Source organism: Aplidium turbinatum, chromosome 8, assembly GCF_918807975.1.
Source record: "Aplidium turbinatum chromosome 8, kaAplTurb1.1, whole genome shotgun sequence".
NCBI classification, from domain to species: Eukaryota; Metazoa; Chordata; class Ascidiacea; order Aplousobranchia; family Polyclinidae; genus Aplidium; species Aplidium turbinatum.
Genome location: NC_137479.1, coordinates 22,913,057 through 22,931,279, shown reverse-complemented (window position 1 = coordinate 22,931,279; position 18,223 = coordinate 22,913,057). Strand labels below are relative to the sequence as shown.

Here is an 18,223-nt window from a genome sequence, read left to right as displayed (position 1 = left end):
TATTGGGGTGATAAATTTAACACAGAGCGAACATCGTGGATGTGTGCATTCTTACGACAACTGTATTCAAAGCGGTAGTTGCCGAGACACTTCAGCTGTTGTAGAGCGACAAGAATAGATATTTTTTAATTTGAATTTTACAAAACAATATCTTGAACGAAAGGTATTCACCACAAAACGACGTCTAATTTAACCTTGCAGACAAATACTGTATATTTACAAGACAAGCTCACAACATCTTTAAGCCTAATAGGCCTACAAGTTTAAGTGCGTGGGATTTCACAAAACAATCAACAACAAATAAATCAATAGAACATAGTAAATGCAGCAATTGTTGGCAAATACATCTCTAGCATAAACGAAAACTTGCAACCGTCTCTTTCCATTTAAGGTTGATTTAGCGTATTTTTCGTGTTAGGCAACGTTTCAAGAAGGCTTAGTCAAGGTTCTATATTTTACCTTTGGTGTTCACTAAATCATAGCCTAGCCCAGGGCTACTCAACTATCAGACCGCGGTCCGAATCCGGACCTTCTGGGTATTGATGGTGGACCTCGGGCTTCTGGAAGAATAACCTCATTGCCACGCTTCAGGGCCTTTTTAAACATATTTCTACTGGGAGGAAGCAAAATTTTCTGTGATTATGTAGCTAAGCCATCAAGACCCCTGAACACTTTGTCACAAATTCAAGTCGAGACACATTTACCTAAAAAAATGTTTCTGTACTGATAGTTTAACTTTCGTGGTTGAGTATGAAATAATCTGGACCGCTAAAAACATTCAACTTGTCAAACCGTACCTTTGTTAACGTTAGTTGAGTAACCCTGCCCTAGCTCCATGCAATAGATTTTTCACATTAATATACCGGAGGGTATAGCCTAGGTCTGCAGTAGGCTATATTTTTTTGAACCTATCCGGCCCTCAGCAGCTAATTTATCACGTCGCAACATCGTAGCCCAGTTGCTGTACAGGTAATAGCTGCAGGCTATCGTGTTGCATTTCAGTATTCGAAATAAAACTACAGTAAATGAAGTTGCCATAAAACCTGTACTGCGAGTCTGAGCTCAAGTCATTGCCTAAGGCTTGTTTGTTCATACACGGCGTTGAACATTACATAATCTATCTACCGCAATCAGAGTTTCAAGTAGGCTAAGCGTCAGGCTTTCCGCATCAAGTTTGAGCCGAAGTTTTTGGGTCAAGTTTGAAGTTTACTTTGAAATAACTTGAGTTTAATTTTTTTAGATTACAAACAGGTCAGCTTTCCTGTGTCAACTTGATTCATTCAGAAAAATTAACTTTAAAAAGTTTCGAGTCAACATTTTCGGGTTAAAATATAAGTCCGCTTACCGCTCTTCGTCGCAGATCAGGGCTGAACGTAAACTGGTTTTGATTAAGCTGCAAATCTGTGTCTCACCAGACTTTTAACAGAAAAGAATGCTTGAACTTTAAAACTGGCGTATGGCTAATACTATATAACTTGCGAGGAAGATTGCAGGGGGAAGTTGGAATGAAAATCACCGCGCGAAAGAAGCCATCGGATATTTCTTCAATGTTTATTTGACATAATTCGGGACATACATCAAACGATTCTAAGTAACATATCTTCGTATCAAATATGCTGAACAAGCCCTGCAGAACGTAAATAAGTAAGTCATTGAATTCACACAAACACGGACGGGTGTATTCAACTACTTCGGTTGGCAAAAATTTCATTTGTCACAGAAATCGCGACTCACAATGATACTTTACCAGTTTGGAAGTTTTGAGTTTTCGGACAGTTTGAAACTTGGAGTCAACGAGATAAAATCTGGGCTGTTTTTAGCAGAGTAGGCTGCTGGATACTTCGAAAACATTTGCGACATGTTATATCAGAACCATATCTTTCCAAACTTTTTCGGAAAAACAAAAAATAGTTCCAAACATTGTAAAAGCTCTGCAAGACATTCGGACTTGTTTACTTTAATCGTTTCACTTTTTAGACTGTTGGATAAAATAATGCCCCTCCCCTTTCCTGTTTGCAACCTCGTGTTCGATTATCAATATTGGTGTTGGAAATAAAGAAAATAAAAATATGATTGAAAGACATGGTACAAGCTAATACTACTGAAGTATCATATAGCCTACTAATGAAATATTGAAGAATATGGGGAATGGGGATAGAATGTACTAATGTACAGCTTCAGGAGTCGTCATATAGTCGATATACAAATATGTTTTGGCAACAACTTTACGCTACAAATGTCAAAAACTGGTGTAATCTCAAAGTAACATGCATGTTTACAATATACCACTGGGAAAACGAAGACTGTCGTGCAACAAGATGATTGCACTGGAATATGCATCCCAGTCAGCGAATCAGTTCTTTTTCACGTTTCTGCAGACGTTGAATCAATGTAGAAAAAGGACTGGTTGGATGGCTGGGATGAAACCTAACCACAAGACGTCGGGACACGAGAATGACGAGACACGCATGACGTATAATGACGCTGCAAGGAAGACTGTTTCACAAAAGGCGCCAGAATGACATTGGTACGATAACTGAGCAGCTGAGTAATTGCACTTTGGAATCAGCCAATACGTTGGTTGCCAGCAGCAGTTCCTAGCCTCGGTTACGTCACCGCGTTGACTGCTGCCGCTTATAAAGGGACTGAACGTAGGCACGCATCAGTTTAACTATTTCGTTGACTTGCTCCGACACGAACGATATGTCTCCACGCGAGTCGGTCTGAAGCCGAAAGACGGTCGCAGATGACGCTCCGAACGAAAGGATGCTGTGGACAAAAGAAAAGGGAATTGTTTTGATGAAAATAGCACCACGTCGATACCATCCTTGGCAATCGATGGAAACGCTATGTCTATGAGATATATTACAAAACAATGACGATCTTTGGATCCATTGCTTGAGTCGAATAAAGTCGAAATAATTCCAACTTGAGAAATAAATGTTAAATTTTTCTACTTCTATTTAGTATGGAGAATGGAGATTACTCCCGTTGTGTCCAAACTTAAAAGCTAAACTTTGATCCTTGAACCATCTTTGGACGATAACTTTAGTCAAGATAAAGTTGTTGTTAGCATACAGGGATACAAAGAATTGAGTCTTACTTTTGGAAAGAGAAGTGTTCCAGTGCAGTAACGTGACCCCTCTTATAAACATTTGCCCCCTCAGCCGACACAGCAAGGGTAAGAAGGGGTTCTCCGAATTGCGCTTCGTGATTTTCAACTTTGAATAAATACGAACCGTACCCGGGCCATGTCCTCGCCAGTCGGACGTACTCAAGCTGCGTTTTTGTAAAACTAGTTTAAAAATTATTGCTTGGGGATTAAAACACGCTTAGCATAAAATAACATTCCGACAAGTGTTATAAACTGCCAATTAGCGAAGCGATTAGTCATCTCGCTCGCTCGCTTCTTCATTCAATCACAAGTTTATTGCAAAACAAGAAGTTTGTAACTAAGAAAGAAAGTTAAATGGTGAAAAAACTAAAATAGAAAAATTTCAAAGATCAATGAAAAATGATTCTCACCACAGCTTCCTCCTCATACATTCCCTTCAGTCTCCTCCATCGATCCGTGACATTTGAGATGACATCTTGAAGTTCTTGGATATATAGAGTTCGCTTCATGTCTTCTTTTTCGTCATCTTCCTTTAGTTTTTTCATTCCTCTTTTTCGGAAGGTATTAAATAAACTGGATCCCTAAAAGATGAAAAAAAGAAACATTTTGTGTAAACCACTTTACCTTAAAAAAAAATGGGCGTAAATGCAAAGTAAGTGCTAAGCGGTGACAAGCTAAGGCTACAAAAATATTTTAACCAAGAAACACCATTGCGGAGCACAACATCATTCATACCGATCTCTTCTTGGGAGTTGTATTGGTATCAGGAGGAGCCAGGGAAAATGATGCGGATCTCTTGTCTTTGCCTTCTTCCGGACCATTAGTGAGCTCGTACGCACTCTTTACCTTGTTGACTGGGTAAAACTTTTCGATTTCAGCCCTAAAAATTATTTTTATAAATGATTATAACAACAGTTCTTTACTTATAAATCCTACTTCACACTTTATCTTCTGTCATTATGGTTAGTTATTTTAACCTTTGGAGTAAATCGGCTTTTATAGTCAAATCAAACACAACAGTTTTGCAGTTGCGGATTTGCTTACTCCCAAGACTGTCCAGTATAGTTTCCTTGAACAAATTGAAGACGAAGCGCTGAGAGTTGACGGAGAAGATCCTCCGACGCAGGATAGATCCCTTGAATCACTTGTTCATGGACCTAAAACAAAAAGTACAAAAATATTCACCATGACAATGCTGAAATGCAAACTATTTCAATTACATCTGTTTGATCCCGAAATTTAGATAAACGATGACTCAGTGTGTCGAATGTCGATGTTAGAACCAGAAGCAAGTTGCTGCCAGTGGTTTGAGAAAATTATGATTAAGACTAAATTACATTGCAACATAAAATTGTAACAAAACAAATTGCTTTAACAAAACCAAAAGCAAATCCTTCATTCTAGTGCATTTCAACCTTTGAGGCTGAAGATCACAACGAAGTTACAAGTTCTTCATTTACACATTGCAATATCTTTGTAGAACATATTAACTTTTTACAGAAAGAATTACAGATGTTAAAGCTGGTTTGAAAAGACAACAATTTTTCCTTATTTTTACTGCAACTGTGCTGTGAAAACATTATGATGCGTCACAGTGTGAGTAGGTTGCATCTCACTACTTTAGTCATTATTCGTAATCAAAATACCTTATACCACAAGCATAAATTTAAACTTACATCTTCAAATACAAAATGATATTCTATTGAGTCTTCCGGCACAGTAAGAGGGTCGAAAACACAGTAGAGTTTAAAATACAAGCCCCACTCTGTTTCAGGGCCGCCATAATCAGGGCTCAATCGTAGTTCTTCGTTTAATCTGCAATGCAACCTGTTTAGCAATGGAAATAAAAAGAAAACAATGAGTGAGCTGACTTCACCACACGCAATCGTCCATGCGGCCCCACTGCGCTTGCTGCTGCCAAAGATCGATTACTATTGACACTTTCCGGTGTAGCGTTGATATTGTGCATAGAAACATTCTCAAAATTAAACGCATTCATATCCTTTGATTCATTTTTTGCACTGCTAAAGCAAAAGCACTAAAATTAATTGCTTTTTTTTGCCGAACACATCGAAATTGAAACAGGACGTCATTTGTGCATCGAACCATTTCCTACTTCTTGTCAAGAAAGCTTTTCAAAAAGCTTTGATACAAAGGAGCTCTTCAACAAGCAAATAAAACCACACCAGGGCTTCATTACTTGTAGTTTACAAATAGTATGCTAATATCCTTAAGTTAGAAAACAAAGGTTAATAAACCAGTGCTCTGTGAGAACTTACATCTCAAACTTTGAAATGGCGTCGGCAATGTAAGTGTTGGGGTCCAAAGATCTCATCGTCTCCCCTTTGTGTTCAAACAAAGCGAATGTGTTCCTGTTCCCCTCCAGCTGCATTCCTCGACGTAGCTTTTGCACAACCTGATGAAACATTGATGTGTTTCGCCAAACAATAATCGGACTAGAGCAAGTGCGTTTGAATTTCAAAGAGAATTCAATGTCATCAAAACAGCAAGAAAATCGGAAAACAGTTCATTTTAAGTGAAAAGGGTCAGCAGAAAAATGGCATATGAAGCTATAAAGTAAAATTCCTAGTAACATTGACTTGCTGAGGCGGCAAAAAGCAGAGAAAAATTTTTCACGAATTCTATGCAGGGCTTCACAAAACAAAATCAACTTTTGAACAGTACCTTGCCAGTAGTTGTTGATGAATTGATGTAAATATCACAAGTAGCGTCGCCGTAGCAATAAACGGTTGTGACCAAGTCCCGCATCTCCAAGACTGAGCATATCTCAGCGATCGAAGGAACCATCTCTCTCCGTCTTGACGTTTGCTGACGTAATGCTGACTCGGCAAATTGTGCGTAGGCTGCACCAAAAGTCGATGGATACTTCTCTTGCACTCTACGAGAATTATTTGGTGGTTAGCAGTGCGAATCGGAATTAAACGCAGTGAAAAATCAAAAGCCTTATGTCGGCCCTGTCGGGTCAAAATTATCAGTTTATTCAAAGCTAAAGTCTGCAGATAAAATGACGTAAAACCAAGGCTACAGGTAATCTGCCAAAATTACAGTAACACGAAGAGGGATAAAGTCTTTTTCACTTTCGAGAAGATTTGGTAACTTACACAACGTTTTTATGCTTTGCCGTTCAATGTTTATGCTCTGTCATGAAAGATTTAGATTTTAGACAAAAGGTTGTGGGAGGGAAGGAAGGCAGTCTTTATGTCTGCTGCGTTTCACAACGTTTAATCAACAAAAACAAATAAAGTAGTAACGTTGCGAAAGGTATAAAATTGTAAAAAGCTCGAGCCAATGAAACAAAAAGCAAACATTTAGTGAGTTACCATTAATTATTATTCATTGTATGAGACAAAGTCCACCTTTGCTTTCACCCTTACCTCTTCAGATGCGTTTTCAAGTATGTGAGGACTGGTCTGGAAGGGTGGTAGGCGCAGCACATGCATGCTATCAAGTGCCAGTAGTGAGGACAAGAAGTGACGTGTTGTTGCTCGCACATCTGCTTCTCCGTGGTCAGTTGGATGGAGTAAACCGCAGTCTGCTTGATCAGTTGAAGATAAACTTCGTCCTGGAAGAGCTTCGATCCGTGGCAAGCTCTCAAGACTTCCTGTGAAAGCAGAACAGAGTGACGCAGTGTTTACCTATTTTATGCATGATCAAGGAAATTTTATGCCACAAAGTCTACGTCATGCAACCAGTATATGTCATAATTGTCAAGAAAACATAAAAAACCCAATCGCTTATTTTTGTTTTTTAAACTGCTATTTTTCAGGTTTACATTCAGAGTAAAATGAGTTGAGTGCAATAATAAAAAACCATCGAAATTTTTTTTTTAAAAACACGTACGTCAGTCTCAGCATTAAAACCCTTTAACTGCCATAGGCTCTGTAAAAAGCCCAAGCCCAAAAAAATACAAACTGTTTGCAATCACCACAACTCTGGTCTTTGTTTGCCAAACTGCATGGGTCTTACTTTTTTAGAAAGAGGAAGACTTGTATTTTTTAAAAGTTGAACAAGTTACAAGGTTTATATTTTAATGTTTTCTTGCAATTTACAATCATTTACAGAAAAATTTAAATTTTTTTGCGATGTGAAGTATATTCGATTCTTTCTTCCCATGACACATAAACATCACTGTGGCAAAGTTTGCGTGAAAAGCCTGAAACTTTCCCGACATCTAGCGGTGAAGTTCACCGCAGTTTGAAGATTTTTTTTTCAACTGTTCCAACGGAAATAAAAAAAAAAAACACAAAATTTGTCAACATATTTCAAAATACTTAAAAATGCAACAACTTTCATGTCTTGTTTTGTTTTTTCGGTAGTTATTTGTTCTCAAAATACTGTACAGCAGTTCAAAATTAAAGCCTTGCTGAAGCTAAATTCTGAAAAACGCACCAAAAAAGCGTGTTAGTTAAAGGATAAGAAAAATATATTGCTGAATAGACTCCCACAAATTTGAGTAATTTTTGCAAAAAGATACCAGGTTCCAGAAAAAAGAAGGGAACATCTGAATATATGAAGTTGTAATTGCTGAAAACAAGATGGATTTTCACGCAGCTTTAACACATGGAACCATAGTTTGAACCATCGTTAGAACCATCGTTGGAACCATAGTTAGAACCATCGAACCATACATCACGTTTGACATGAAAAATGGAACCATAGTTTGAACCATCGTTAGAACCATCGTTGGAACCATAGTTAGAACCATCGAACCATACATCACGTTTGACATGAAAATTTAGAATTCTACGGAACCCACTCTGGATGAATCCAAACAGGTCTGGTTTGGAATAGGCTACACTTGTTCCGCGGGTTTGACCATTGACAAATTACCTGAAGGATTTTCGCTTCAGCTTCTATGGATTCAAATGTTTCGTTTTCGATGGATAGAAGCATTTTGAATATTCTGACAGCTTCATCTCTGAGAGTCATTCTTCCTTCACTGGATGATACCTAATCAAGAGAGTAAAGAAGAAAAAATGAGTTTTAAATTCTGAAAAGGAGCAAACTACACGCACATATGAACAAAAACTACAAGTGTGCGACCTTGATTCATGCTATCCACAGTGAAAAGTTCGAACAATGATATTAACTAATATCCTAACAACTTACAAATCCCATTTGTCAAACAAATTTATTTAAAAAATCGGAACGATCACGATGTTGGAGAAATAGTTTTGAAGCAACAAAAGATCCAGATAAAGCAATTAAAGCATGTAAAGAAAATCTACTTTAGCTGCAAGGAATGTGAGACAAGTTAAAAGCAATAATATTGTTCGGACGGAGTCTTGCTTTTTTGTCTTATTTTGCTTGGTAAGCAGCAACGTGAACTAGTTTTCGGTTAATGAAGTCGTTTCGACACAATCTCTAACATTCACAGAAATCCATTTTTTCCAAGAGACAGCTACTGGGTAGACTACCTCCTTGGGAGATTATCTGGGAAAAGAAGGTAAATGCCAAATCAAGGCATAGAGATGTTCAAAAAGTGCCAACTGTACTGTAGTTGTTATTTATGACTCACTTGTTCGTAGGGCAAAGGAAGCAGTGGTGATCTCAGTGGCTCGCTGGCTTGCCGGAGAATGGGATTCCTTTTGTAAATCAAATCAACTTCTTTTTCATGCTCAACATTCTGCGAAATCGGATTTTTAAATTTTTGTCCATAAAAAAGAAGAAAAATGTATATGAACTAAAACTACATCTGTTAAAGACACCGATACTAATTAAAGCATCACATATAATAATAAGTTTTGTTTTCAAATGAGAAGACTAAGGTCAGTGCTGGTTTTGAATTTAAAAATATTCTAGCTTGCTTGGAATGGTTACTTTGCTTCAAATAAACTCAAATAAAAATACCTTGAGTTTTTCAAGAAGGATGTTTGTTTTGGTCTTGATCAACTGCTGGGCATCGATGGCTGCTTGGATCTCACTGCTCCATATGTTTGCGTCTTCTTCAATTTCAGTGCTCAATATCAAAGTGTGCTTCCTTCCGAAAACTATTATCTGCCATAAGCCGGTTTGCCTCTGAAAAAAAGATAATCTTGAGCACTCTCGAGAACTTTTTGTCAATACTGATAATGAACATACGTTTTAAGGGAAAACAAGAAAAATTCTAACCCGAATTTTACTGAAAACATAATGATTTTCAAAAGTCAACAACTTTTTACATAACTAACACATCACAGCAAGTTAAAGCTGCCTTTTTGTTTATCAAACAGCATCTAGCAATGTTGAAATGATGTAAAAAAGACAACCTGTTTTTTGCCTACATAATATCACAAAAAAGCTTCAACTCACGTAAATTGCTTCGTCTGGTGACGTAACAAGGCACAAGCTATTGAGCACCAAAGAGCCAAGTCGTTGTGCGGTGCGCTCACTGCTTTTGTAATATTCGATGACGTTCGGCTTTAGCACGCACCAGCGCCGCTGATGGTTGACTCTCTGTCTCTCGTATGTTGTTTTGAGCATCCATCCTTGTTGGATGGCTGACGCATGCCCCTGTTGTGAAACAGCAAAACAGTTAAACGGGCAGGCTGTTACAATGTAAGTGACAGAGTGAGAGTCCCATTGATCATTCGCGGACGCACAATTTACATCAATGAAAAAACGGCTTGAAACGGCATGTCGAGTACAAAATACAGGCAGAATAAACAAAAAGTAAAGATCAAAATGGAACTTGCAGAGTCATAGGAGTTTGCGGTGTCTTGACTTTCTTTGAGAAGAGTGATCCAGCGCTGCATTTCGTCAGGAGAGTCGCTTGCCATGGAGTACACTCTTTGAGATGTGGATATTGAGAAAGTATTGGTACGTCCTATACAACACACAAGCGTGAGAGGCCGCACTACAGATTTATTTTATTAGATTTACTGTAGTTACAATAAAATATTTCCAAAGTTAAAGTTAAATAAATCATTCCAATAAATTACATTGCAACACAAAGCATCTTTGGAGTTTCAACAAAACGGCCTTTTTAAGATCAAACTTTCACAAAATAAATAATATAAAACATATATGTATAAGTGATGAGAGCATGATGAGAACTTTATCCTCTCGTTCCTCGAAGTTAAATAACTGAGTATGGGACCATCTTTACCTATGTGTAAGAAACAGAACAGCTCTAACATAAATGTGCACCTACCAGACAAGGCAGTGGCGTTAACTTCTATGATAGACTGTCCGTCAATGGTTCCGATCGCGTTGTTGGGATTCGCGTATTCGCTTTCCATGTTTTCTCTTTCCTTCTCACTGCTTGACAACATCTTCATCAAGATGCTGGAAAGAGACGTGGACATTTAACATCATGTCATGAGCAATGTATCGACCAAAGCAGTTGCTACACGTAGTACAACTAACAAGAGTGATGCAACATTACGCCTACAAACAGTAAAATGTAACACAGTACCGCTTTTTACAACGATTCGTGTATATTTTTTAAAACGCAGTATACTTACAACTTACTAGAATGCTATACAATCAAATTTGTGTTACCGTTGATATAAATCCCATATTAAATGTTGTAACTGCATATTTTTCATGTACACGGAAGCGGACGTATTTCTATATTTGGTCTTTGACTTAGAACACAAAGAAACAATGAAATACCATTGAAACATGTTGCAATCACCTGTACCACTCATTCGCTTCCTCGGTTGTTTCGGCGGCCAAGTGATGCACTTTCGTTGACGTCATGATGATGTCAATGCCATTCTCTTTCTCGGTGACGTCAGTGACGTCACTGATGTTTTTCAGCTCGATAGTTCCTTTGTGCTTCGCGTTTTCGTCATCGCTTTCGTAATACTTTAAGTCTTTGCTTCGAAGGCAAAACCACCTGAACGTAAAAGGCCATTTGTGTAATGTAATTCAAAAATAATTATCCGCCACCAGTGGCCAGAGTATAGGCACCACGCAAAGTATAGGCTGCTTACCACGATTGATTTAAACTAACTGCAATCACAAAAATACACATTATTTTAATTTAATATAGAAATATAAAATGAAGACAACACTTTGGTTTTATTTTGTCAAAAATCAACTGACTTCTTTGGCCATATCTTCCTGCCAATGGTTCCTCGCAAAGTTCCCTTGCCTCCCTCCATCTTTCGGAAGAGCCATCCGCTTTTCAAGGAGTCTTGTTTCCCACGGAAGAACATAAATGTGGTGTTGCTGAGCACACACCACCTCCTCTTCCATTGATGCATCAACCCGCTCTGTGGAGACAATGTTCAAACGTTGTTATAATAATTAAAGCACAACTTATTTTTAATTTCTTAAATCTTTGCAGCATCCAGTAAAAGCCACAATACAATGCTTTGTGGGTAGGAATTCCAAAATAGTCCTTAAATGAACATCATACTTTTGACAAAAGGAAACCTTTACGTCACCAACCTATCGAAATACTGCCAGATAGCATTGAAATAATTACACCAAAAGACTGAAATACATTTATTTGAAGTTTCGTGAAAGAATTTATTGTTGCTGAAAACAATATCAAAGTTGATCTGACCTTCATGTCTAAGTATGAGTGAAAGTAAACATCTGGATTCCACTTTTCACTTTCTCCTCCACCTCCCATGGTGACGGACTCAACTTCACTCATATCATCGTCATCATCAAATGAGGAATCAGTGTAATAAGACTCTGTTAAACGGAGGAAAAAAGATATTGATTTTTGAACAGGAGAATATAATCAAAAAGAAAGCCACTGTTAAAGTTTTTCCGCAAAGTCAGTAACGAAACTTTAAGAATGTAGGATAAACTAAAGATGCTTGAAACCCATGAAAATAAGAACAAGCAATATTATTTGAAAATACATGAAAGCAAAAGTAATAGAATTGCAGTCTCACCATCGTCTAGATCCGACACCGAGGGAGCGGTGTATGCCTCCGGGACTCCCAAGGTATCCTTGTTCGATTCTTCCCGATTCTAAGAAAACATGACAATAGAGAAAGTTGGTTTCTGTTAAGTTAACTAGCAACTAAAGTTTAAAAATAAGTTAAAGTTTAATTGAGCAAAATAACTAAAAATTCAAAATTAGTACTGAATCTGGGGTGGTAAAAGGATAGATATTCGGCCCAAGATGTTCATACGACGACGACAAGAAAAAGTTTACACATAACCATTTAGATATGCAAGCCAACAATGAGCAAAGTAAGCAGCAACACGAATTTAATATTCAAAATTTCAGTTCCAAAAAAGTAACTACACTTCTAAGATATACTGTATTTCTCGGCAGCCGATTGTAGCAAGAATTGACAACGATAGACACGGCTGTGTCGGTGCGTACTCAGCCTTGTGCTGACAACCAGAAAGAACGCTCCCTTCTTCAAAATACCCTTTTAATAATTAGACTTTTCGTGATGTTGTATACAATTCAGTAGAATATATTCTTCCATTTAATTTTAACTTAGAAACCACTTCAATAGAACAACGCTTCATCTTATGACTTGAACAACATAGTTCCTTACTTCTAATATGCTCCGTGAAGGTGACTTTTTGAATGTTCCTTCTGTCATTGTGTCCAGCTGATTTTCGAAGTCCTCAAAACCAAGGTCCTGAATGCAGCATGTTCATTAATAGTTTGTAGTGTTCATACGCAAGCTACGTACCAAAGCACGTTCTATTGGCACACAGTCGCAAAAAAAGGATACGCGTCCTGACAGCACCCATCTGCAAGCACGAAAGTAGCGTGTCCATTCTTTTGGCTTGCTTTTGGATAAATTGACAAACTGTTGTTACTTGGCATAAAAACTAAGTAAATGTTTTAAACACAGAATAAGACTGTTCACCAGGCATTTACAGTAGTTATAAAATAATTTTTTGGGTTTTAATTTCAATGCAAGAAATTATTTTACAACTAAATGTTTGATGAACTTCAAGATAATCGCACCTGCAGGATGTCCATTCCTTTGTTTTGGTCAACTTTTTCCTCTTCTTCTTCCTCTACTTCTTCGAACACAACATCCTCATGTTGGATAACAACATCATCCATGAATCGGCTCATCCTCTGTGTAAGGAAAATGTTTACAAGTCAACTAAAGTCAATAAAAGATAAGAATAATAGCCAGGGGGTGGTGGAAAGCTTTACCATGGCGCATAAAAATTCATTACATTTTTGGATCTACGTAAGTGGGAAGGCAAGCCATGAGGTTGCGTTATGGAACGTCATAGACTTCTGTTTAACTTTGACTACAATTAGTTTCGTTGGCTTCCGAAAACGAGTAGTAGAAATGAGAAGGCTGTGATATAGGATTGCAGCCTATTTTCAATACACCTCCGCTCAAATTTCTCCATTTGTATCGAAACTCACCTTTTCCGAGGCAATGCTGGCAAGAGTTTCACTCCTCCTGTGCATTTGAGCGATTTCATACTCCAGCTGCAATATCCGCTCCATTTCTTCCTGCTCCTGCTCATCCAACTCTTCCTCTTCAGTTTGTGAGCATGTTGTTCGGTTCACAGTGGAGTAGGCGCTGTCGTTGTCAGCCTGATCAATCGCAGCGTCTAGATGCGCGAGGGCTGATATCTGGACAATCATAAATGCTTCATCAATTCACTCTGTAATCTGATACTGGGTTATTTTAAAGGTACTTTGACGATGACCCACAAGAGCATTTTTGCACTTAGAGGCTGTAATGCACTTTCAAACGTTCTGTTTTGTTTTGCCTGTTGCGTGTAAGTATGAACCTATTGGTCTGATGCAAATGCAGCAGCTTACTAAGACGATCAAGACAAAGTGAACTTGCTGGATGGTGTTTGTTGATCTTTACATCAGACTTTAAACAAACTTTAAGTTTAAATCCTTGCACTCCAATTTCAAAATTCTCAACTGTAAATGAAATTATCTTCACATTTCAAGCATCATTTGGTAGCGAAGGAACTGAACAGCATCTTGGTAGAAGACTCTTTCCTTTACCACTTAAAGGAGCTTTAAAGTTCGCTTTAAGTCGGAATTGGGCAACTGCTTTGTTTAACTCCCCATAAAGCTTACGTGGGAGTCCACAGAAGAAGTTGTTGATGTTGGAACTTCCTCTGGTGTCGTCTTTAAAGCATCCGATGGAGGAGGAGGTGGTGGTGGAGGAAGATCTTTCTCTGCTTCAGCTTTCTCTTGCGCCAACTGAAAAATAATCAACTGCAAATCTTGTTGTTTGAACCAAACGCACTTTTTCAAAATACTTTTTTTTTATAATGTTATCCCATCATTTCGTTACATTTAGTTGGATGTAGACAATTGTAGGTGGTGGTAAGAGCATTTGGAAAAAACTAAAACCTTACTTTCTCATTCTCTTGTCTCTCCAGCTCTTCTTGTCGCTGCCTCTCAGCTTCCTCTTCTTTCTCCCGAGCAATTCGCTCTCTCTCCAATCGAGCCTGTAACCAAACGCGGCGCATCAAATTACATAAAGACTGATAGACCATAGTAACTGATATTGCATTATTAACTAACGTAGTAAACGTCACAATATTTTTCGTAATTCTCAACTTGATCAGTTGAAAATTTACATTAAGAATTGTCAAATTTTACTGCTCTACTTACGTTTCATGCACCGCATCAAATGCTTTCCACTTCACAAACAACATTTTTATATTTTCTCACCTGTTCTTCTTTCTGTTTCCTCTCTCTTTCCATTTGTTCTTTGAGAGCTTTTAGTTGTCTGTGTTTTTCAAGTAAAGCCTGAAAAAGATTTTTCAAAGTATCATAAACCAAGTTCATACTAATTTTTTCAATAACAAACTTGCTGTTTGTATTTTTGCAATTTACAAAACAATCACAAAATAAACGAAAAAAGAAGAAATAGAAATTACCTTGAACATGAGTCTAGCGGAGAAACCTCTGGTGTACTTCTGAATCACGATGGTGGCTTCCAAGCGTCGTCTTTCTTCTTCTTTCTTTGCTTCCAAGAGGACTTTGAAAACAAGTCTTGCCCTTCTTCCGCGCTCATAGCGTTGGATGACTATGGTGGCGCTGCGTGTTCGTCTGTACCGCCTCCTAGCGATAAAACCCTAGCAAAATATATTCATTTTCAGATCCGAGATCTAAATTTTCGGCTTCATGAATTGAATAAATTTGATGAACAAAATAAAAAAAAAACTTATGCAACTCGTTTAGGGCTTTTAAAAATGTCGAACTTTGTCAAGTCGACAATTTTTGTATTTAAATAAGTATCGATTGTTAGAAAAATAATTTAGCGTAAAGCACAACGTACTGTAGTAAAACACGAAGCTAACATTAATGCTATGCAATAGTACACGTTCTGAATAAAATAATCTGAACGTGCTCAAATGCTCAGTTAGTGTGGAAGTAAAATGACTTTTTTCTCGCATACCTTACAGAATCTCAATTAAACTAATGAAATAAAACGCATTAACATCAAGGATACCAACAGCGTATGCCGAGTAACACTGAAGCAAGAACGCCCTGCTGTTGTATGCGTACCCGAATCAAACGTTGGGCGATAAGTGAACTTGACTTGAGATTAAGAAAATATTTTCTCTTCAAGCAGGCCTTTATAACAGACTGGACCAGGATGGCAGCAGCGGTAACTTTTTCCATTCGAATTTTCTCGAGTTTGTGTTCCAGAATCTCCTTGAGAAAGGCCTGAGAAAACATGTTAATCATGTCATAGCTTAAAAACTGTGTAAAAAATGCTTCGTTTGTATTGTTTACAATTTGAACCTGACCGCATATTGGCAATAAGTTCATTGCCTTAAATCCAAAGGGTTGTAGAATTGTAGACATGTTGAAAACATCACTATTTCTTACTTCACAATGTTGATATTAACGACCTGTTTCAGCCTGATGCTGCGAACGCAATTCACAAACACAAATACAATTCGCTATTACCACAACGAACTCGCAGCATCAGGCCAAAACAGGTCGTTAACGTCTACATTGTGAAGTAAAAAACGATCATGCTGCTAAAAGTGAAACTCAATCTATTGCATCACTATTTCTGTCAGTAGCTGTTGCTTAGGTAAAAATCTTACGTCAACAATTTTAGTCCACGCGACTGTTCTGCATCGTTTCAACGTTGTAATCAATTGAAAGCAAATCGCCCATTCACAGGCAAATTTAATTATCACCACCTTTGGCTTGCTGCTTCACCTACCTTTGTTTTCCCCAAACGCCACAAGATGCCGTCAGCGTCCACTAAGGATAATATGTCTCGCGCCATCACACAAGGCTCCTGTGCGGTTGAGTCAGTGATCATTTGGTACCTGAAACAAACATAAAACGCGCGTGTTAGCGCATCAGTGAAACAGCGTTTATAAACTCATATTTATTTCTATTTGACGTGTCCGACCCACAAGGACAAGTTCTATTAGCCAGTTACTTAGTTTTAGCCAAACCCCCACATGGATTAGCACGAGTTTGTTTGCCTTGTAAGCAAAGGTGACACTTGATCAAAAAGAAAAACAATTATTTATTGTTGTGCGCTACCCAGGCAGCAAACCAATTGTATTTTACATTGTTTCAACTTGTGCAGACGTATGTACAATTTGTAGGCTACATGTAAAATGTCTGAATGTAAACAACGACTGATTTGCTTTCTGGGTATAAGAGCTTGGAGCGGCGTTGAGCGAGTAATAAATATCTTTACAAGAAAGCTTTGGAAAAGATCCAAGAACTTCTTAACTGGCAATTTAAAACATTAATCAACATGAAAGTTTATATTTTCAGTTCCGTTTGTCTTGATTGATTGAGGAAATATTCATCAAACGATAGCCTGCTTAGAAAATCATCGAACGAAAGTAAAGAAGGCTCTAGATTTCTGGAAAATTTCAGTCCACCTGCCAACAAAATCAGAATAGGTTCTCCGAACAGGAAAGCCAGCTTTCCTCACTCGCACAGTCTCCAACATGCCTGAGTAGCGGAGCTGGTTGAGAACTATGTTGGCGCTGAAATCATCCGGAATCTAAATAGATCACATTTCGATAAGTAATGACAAGTTACTGAACTACCAAGATGGGCAACAGCCATTGACTAAAGAAACTCTATCAGTAACAGATCAAAGCCATCTTGATACGACTTTCAATAAATTGCAATGCATTTACAACAACGCTACCATGACCTTATTTTAAACCATGGCGACCTTAATACGCAGGCCATGTTAACGTGCAGCCTTAAATTTTACTGGAGGGCGATCTGTTAACGGCCTAAATCGCTAACATAAGTTAAAAGTTTGAGTAGTAGGTAATAAATATAGTCTTTCGTTATATTTTGTGTGACTTTAAATTACTTTTGTTCTATTGTTACCACAATTAAAGGACTAGATTTTGACACTTGTGCTAGAAATCCAAAAAGCATCGGCCAACACTGGTAATTGGGAAAGATTTGTCCTTTTTTAACGTAAAATTAAGAATTTTGCAGTGATTTGAGATTCAGTAATCACACTTTGGTAATTTTGATTTTAAAAACTATCATTTCAAAGAAATATAAAGTAAATTTAGCTCAGAGTTCAAAATCAAAATTACATCAGCCTTGAGTTCGCACGTTGTCAAGCCCTGTGTAGATAGATCGTTATGCTTTAAACACAAAGTAACTGTCAAATATAACTATGTGAAGATAAATAAACGCTATTAGAATTTTAGTTTAATTCTAGCTAGTATTATCGTTAGGCACAATCAGGAGTGGTAATGTCCAAGTTGTGTAAAAAGTACGTACTTTTTTGACATTGGGTTTGATGCATCGAACGAAAAAGGGATTCGCAGAAGATAATCTTTCCATTAAAGCGTGCAGAGATTTCTGTAATATAAAAAAATTAGCAGGATAATTGTTTGCACGCTCTTTCATGTTCAAATAGTCCCAGCACACAACAGTTCATCTTACGCACTGATCTTCCGCTAAAACAGGGATTCTCAACAGGAGAAACATTTACACCCTTCGAGAGAAACGATATAATCAATGTACCAATTTTGACCGGAAAATACCTGATGGATTAAAGTTACCATTTGATGTCGGCCAGATTAAGAGTTTGAAAACTTTTAATCTAGATTCCATAAAAAGTAACTCTACTCCAAAGTGACTCCAGAGAGAGAAAATACAAGTGCCCTACACATGAGCTACTTTGAAAAGCACGTTGGAATTATGTTTTCCATTTA

The 18,223-nt window shown here is 37.7% G+C and overlaps 1 protein-coding gene across 1 annotated transcript in view; it reads right to left on the bottom strand.

Moving 5' to 3' along the window:
• Nucleotides 1-1,559: 1,559 nt before the first annotated feature.
• LOC145775317 (unconventional myosin-X-like) overlaps nucleotides 1,560-18,223 on the bottom strand; it is a 39,450-nt gene continuing 22,786 nt past the window's right edge. The window contains exons 19-48 of the mRNA XM_082586590.1: nucleotides 17,787-17,867; nucleotides 16,913-17,037; nucleotides 16,231-16,339; nucleotides 15,558-15,719; nucleotides 14,927-15,124; nucleotides 14,718-14,795; nucleotides 14,399-14,491; nucleotides 14,115-14,240; nucleotides 13,437-13,649; nucleotides 13,017-13,133; nucleotides 12,595-12,681; nucleotides 11,974-12,052; nucleotides 11,634-11,767; nucleotides 11,168-11,337; nucleotides 10,755-10,958; nucleotides 10,269-10,402; nucleotides 9,811-9,941; nucleotides 9,428-9,628; nucleotides 8,987-9,154; nucleotides 8,655-8,762; nucleotides 7,967-8,086; nucleotides 6,511-6,737; nucleotides 5,801-6,014; nucleotides 5,395-5,531; nucleotides 4,792-4,930; nucleotides 4,160-4,272; nucleotides 3,851-3,995; nucleotides 3,526-3,696; nucleotides 3,104-3,279; nucleotides 1,560-2,769 (exon numbers count right to left, since the gene is read on the bottom strand). Coding sequence (XP_082442716.1) covers nucleotides 2,613-2,769; nucleotides 3,104-3,279; nucleotides 3,526-3,696; nucleotides 3,851-3,995; nucleotides 4,160-4,272; nucleotides 4,792-4,930; nucleotides 5,395-5,531; nucleotides 5,801-6,014; nucleotides 6,511-6,737; nucleotides 7,967-8,086; nucleotides 8,655-8,762; nucleotides 8,987-9,154; nucleotides 9,428-9,628; nucleotides 9,811-9,941; nucleotides 10,269-10,402; nucleotides 10,755-10,958; nucleotides 11,168-11,337; nucleotides 11,634-11,767; nucleotides 11,974-12,052; nucleotides 12,595-12,681; nucleotides 13,017-13,133; nucleotides 13,437-13,649; nucleotides 14,115-14,240; nucleotides 14,399-14,491; nucleotides 14,718-14,795; nucleotides 14,927-15,124; nucleotides 15,558-15,719; nucleotides 16,231-16,339; nucleotides 16,913-17,037; nucleotides 17,787-17,867 — 4,317 coding nt within the window. The 3' untranslated portion in view covers nucleotides 1,560-2,612. The remainder of the gene's footprint in view (nucleotides 2,770-3,103; nucleotides 3,280-3,525; nucleotides 3,697-3,850; nucleotides 3,996-4,159; nucleotides 4,273-4,791; nucleotides 4,931-5,394; nucleotides 5,532-5,800; nucleotides 6,015-6,510; nucleotides 6,738-7,966; nucleotides 8,087-8,654; nucleotides 8,763-8,986; nucleotides 9,155-9,427; nucleotides 9,629-9,810; nucleotides 9,942-10,268; nucleotides 10,403-10,754; nucleotides 10,959-11,167; nucleotides 11,338-11,633; nucleotides 11,768-11,973; nucleotides 12,053-12,594; nucleotides 12,682-13,016; nucleotides 13,134-13,436; nucleotides 13,650-14,114; nucleotides 14,241-14,398; nucleotides 14,492-14,717; nucleotides 14,796-14,926; nucleotides 15,125-15,557; nucleotides 15,720-16,230; nucleotides 16,340-16,912; nucleotides 17,038-17,786; nucleotides 17,868-18,223) is intronic.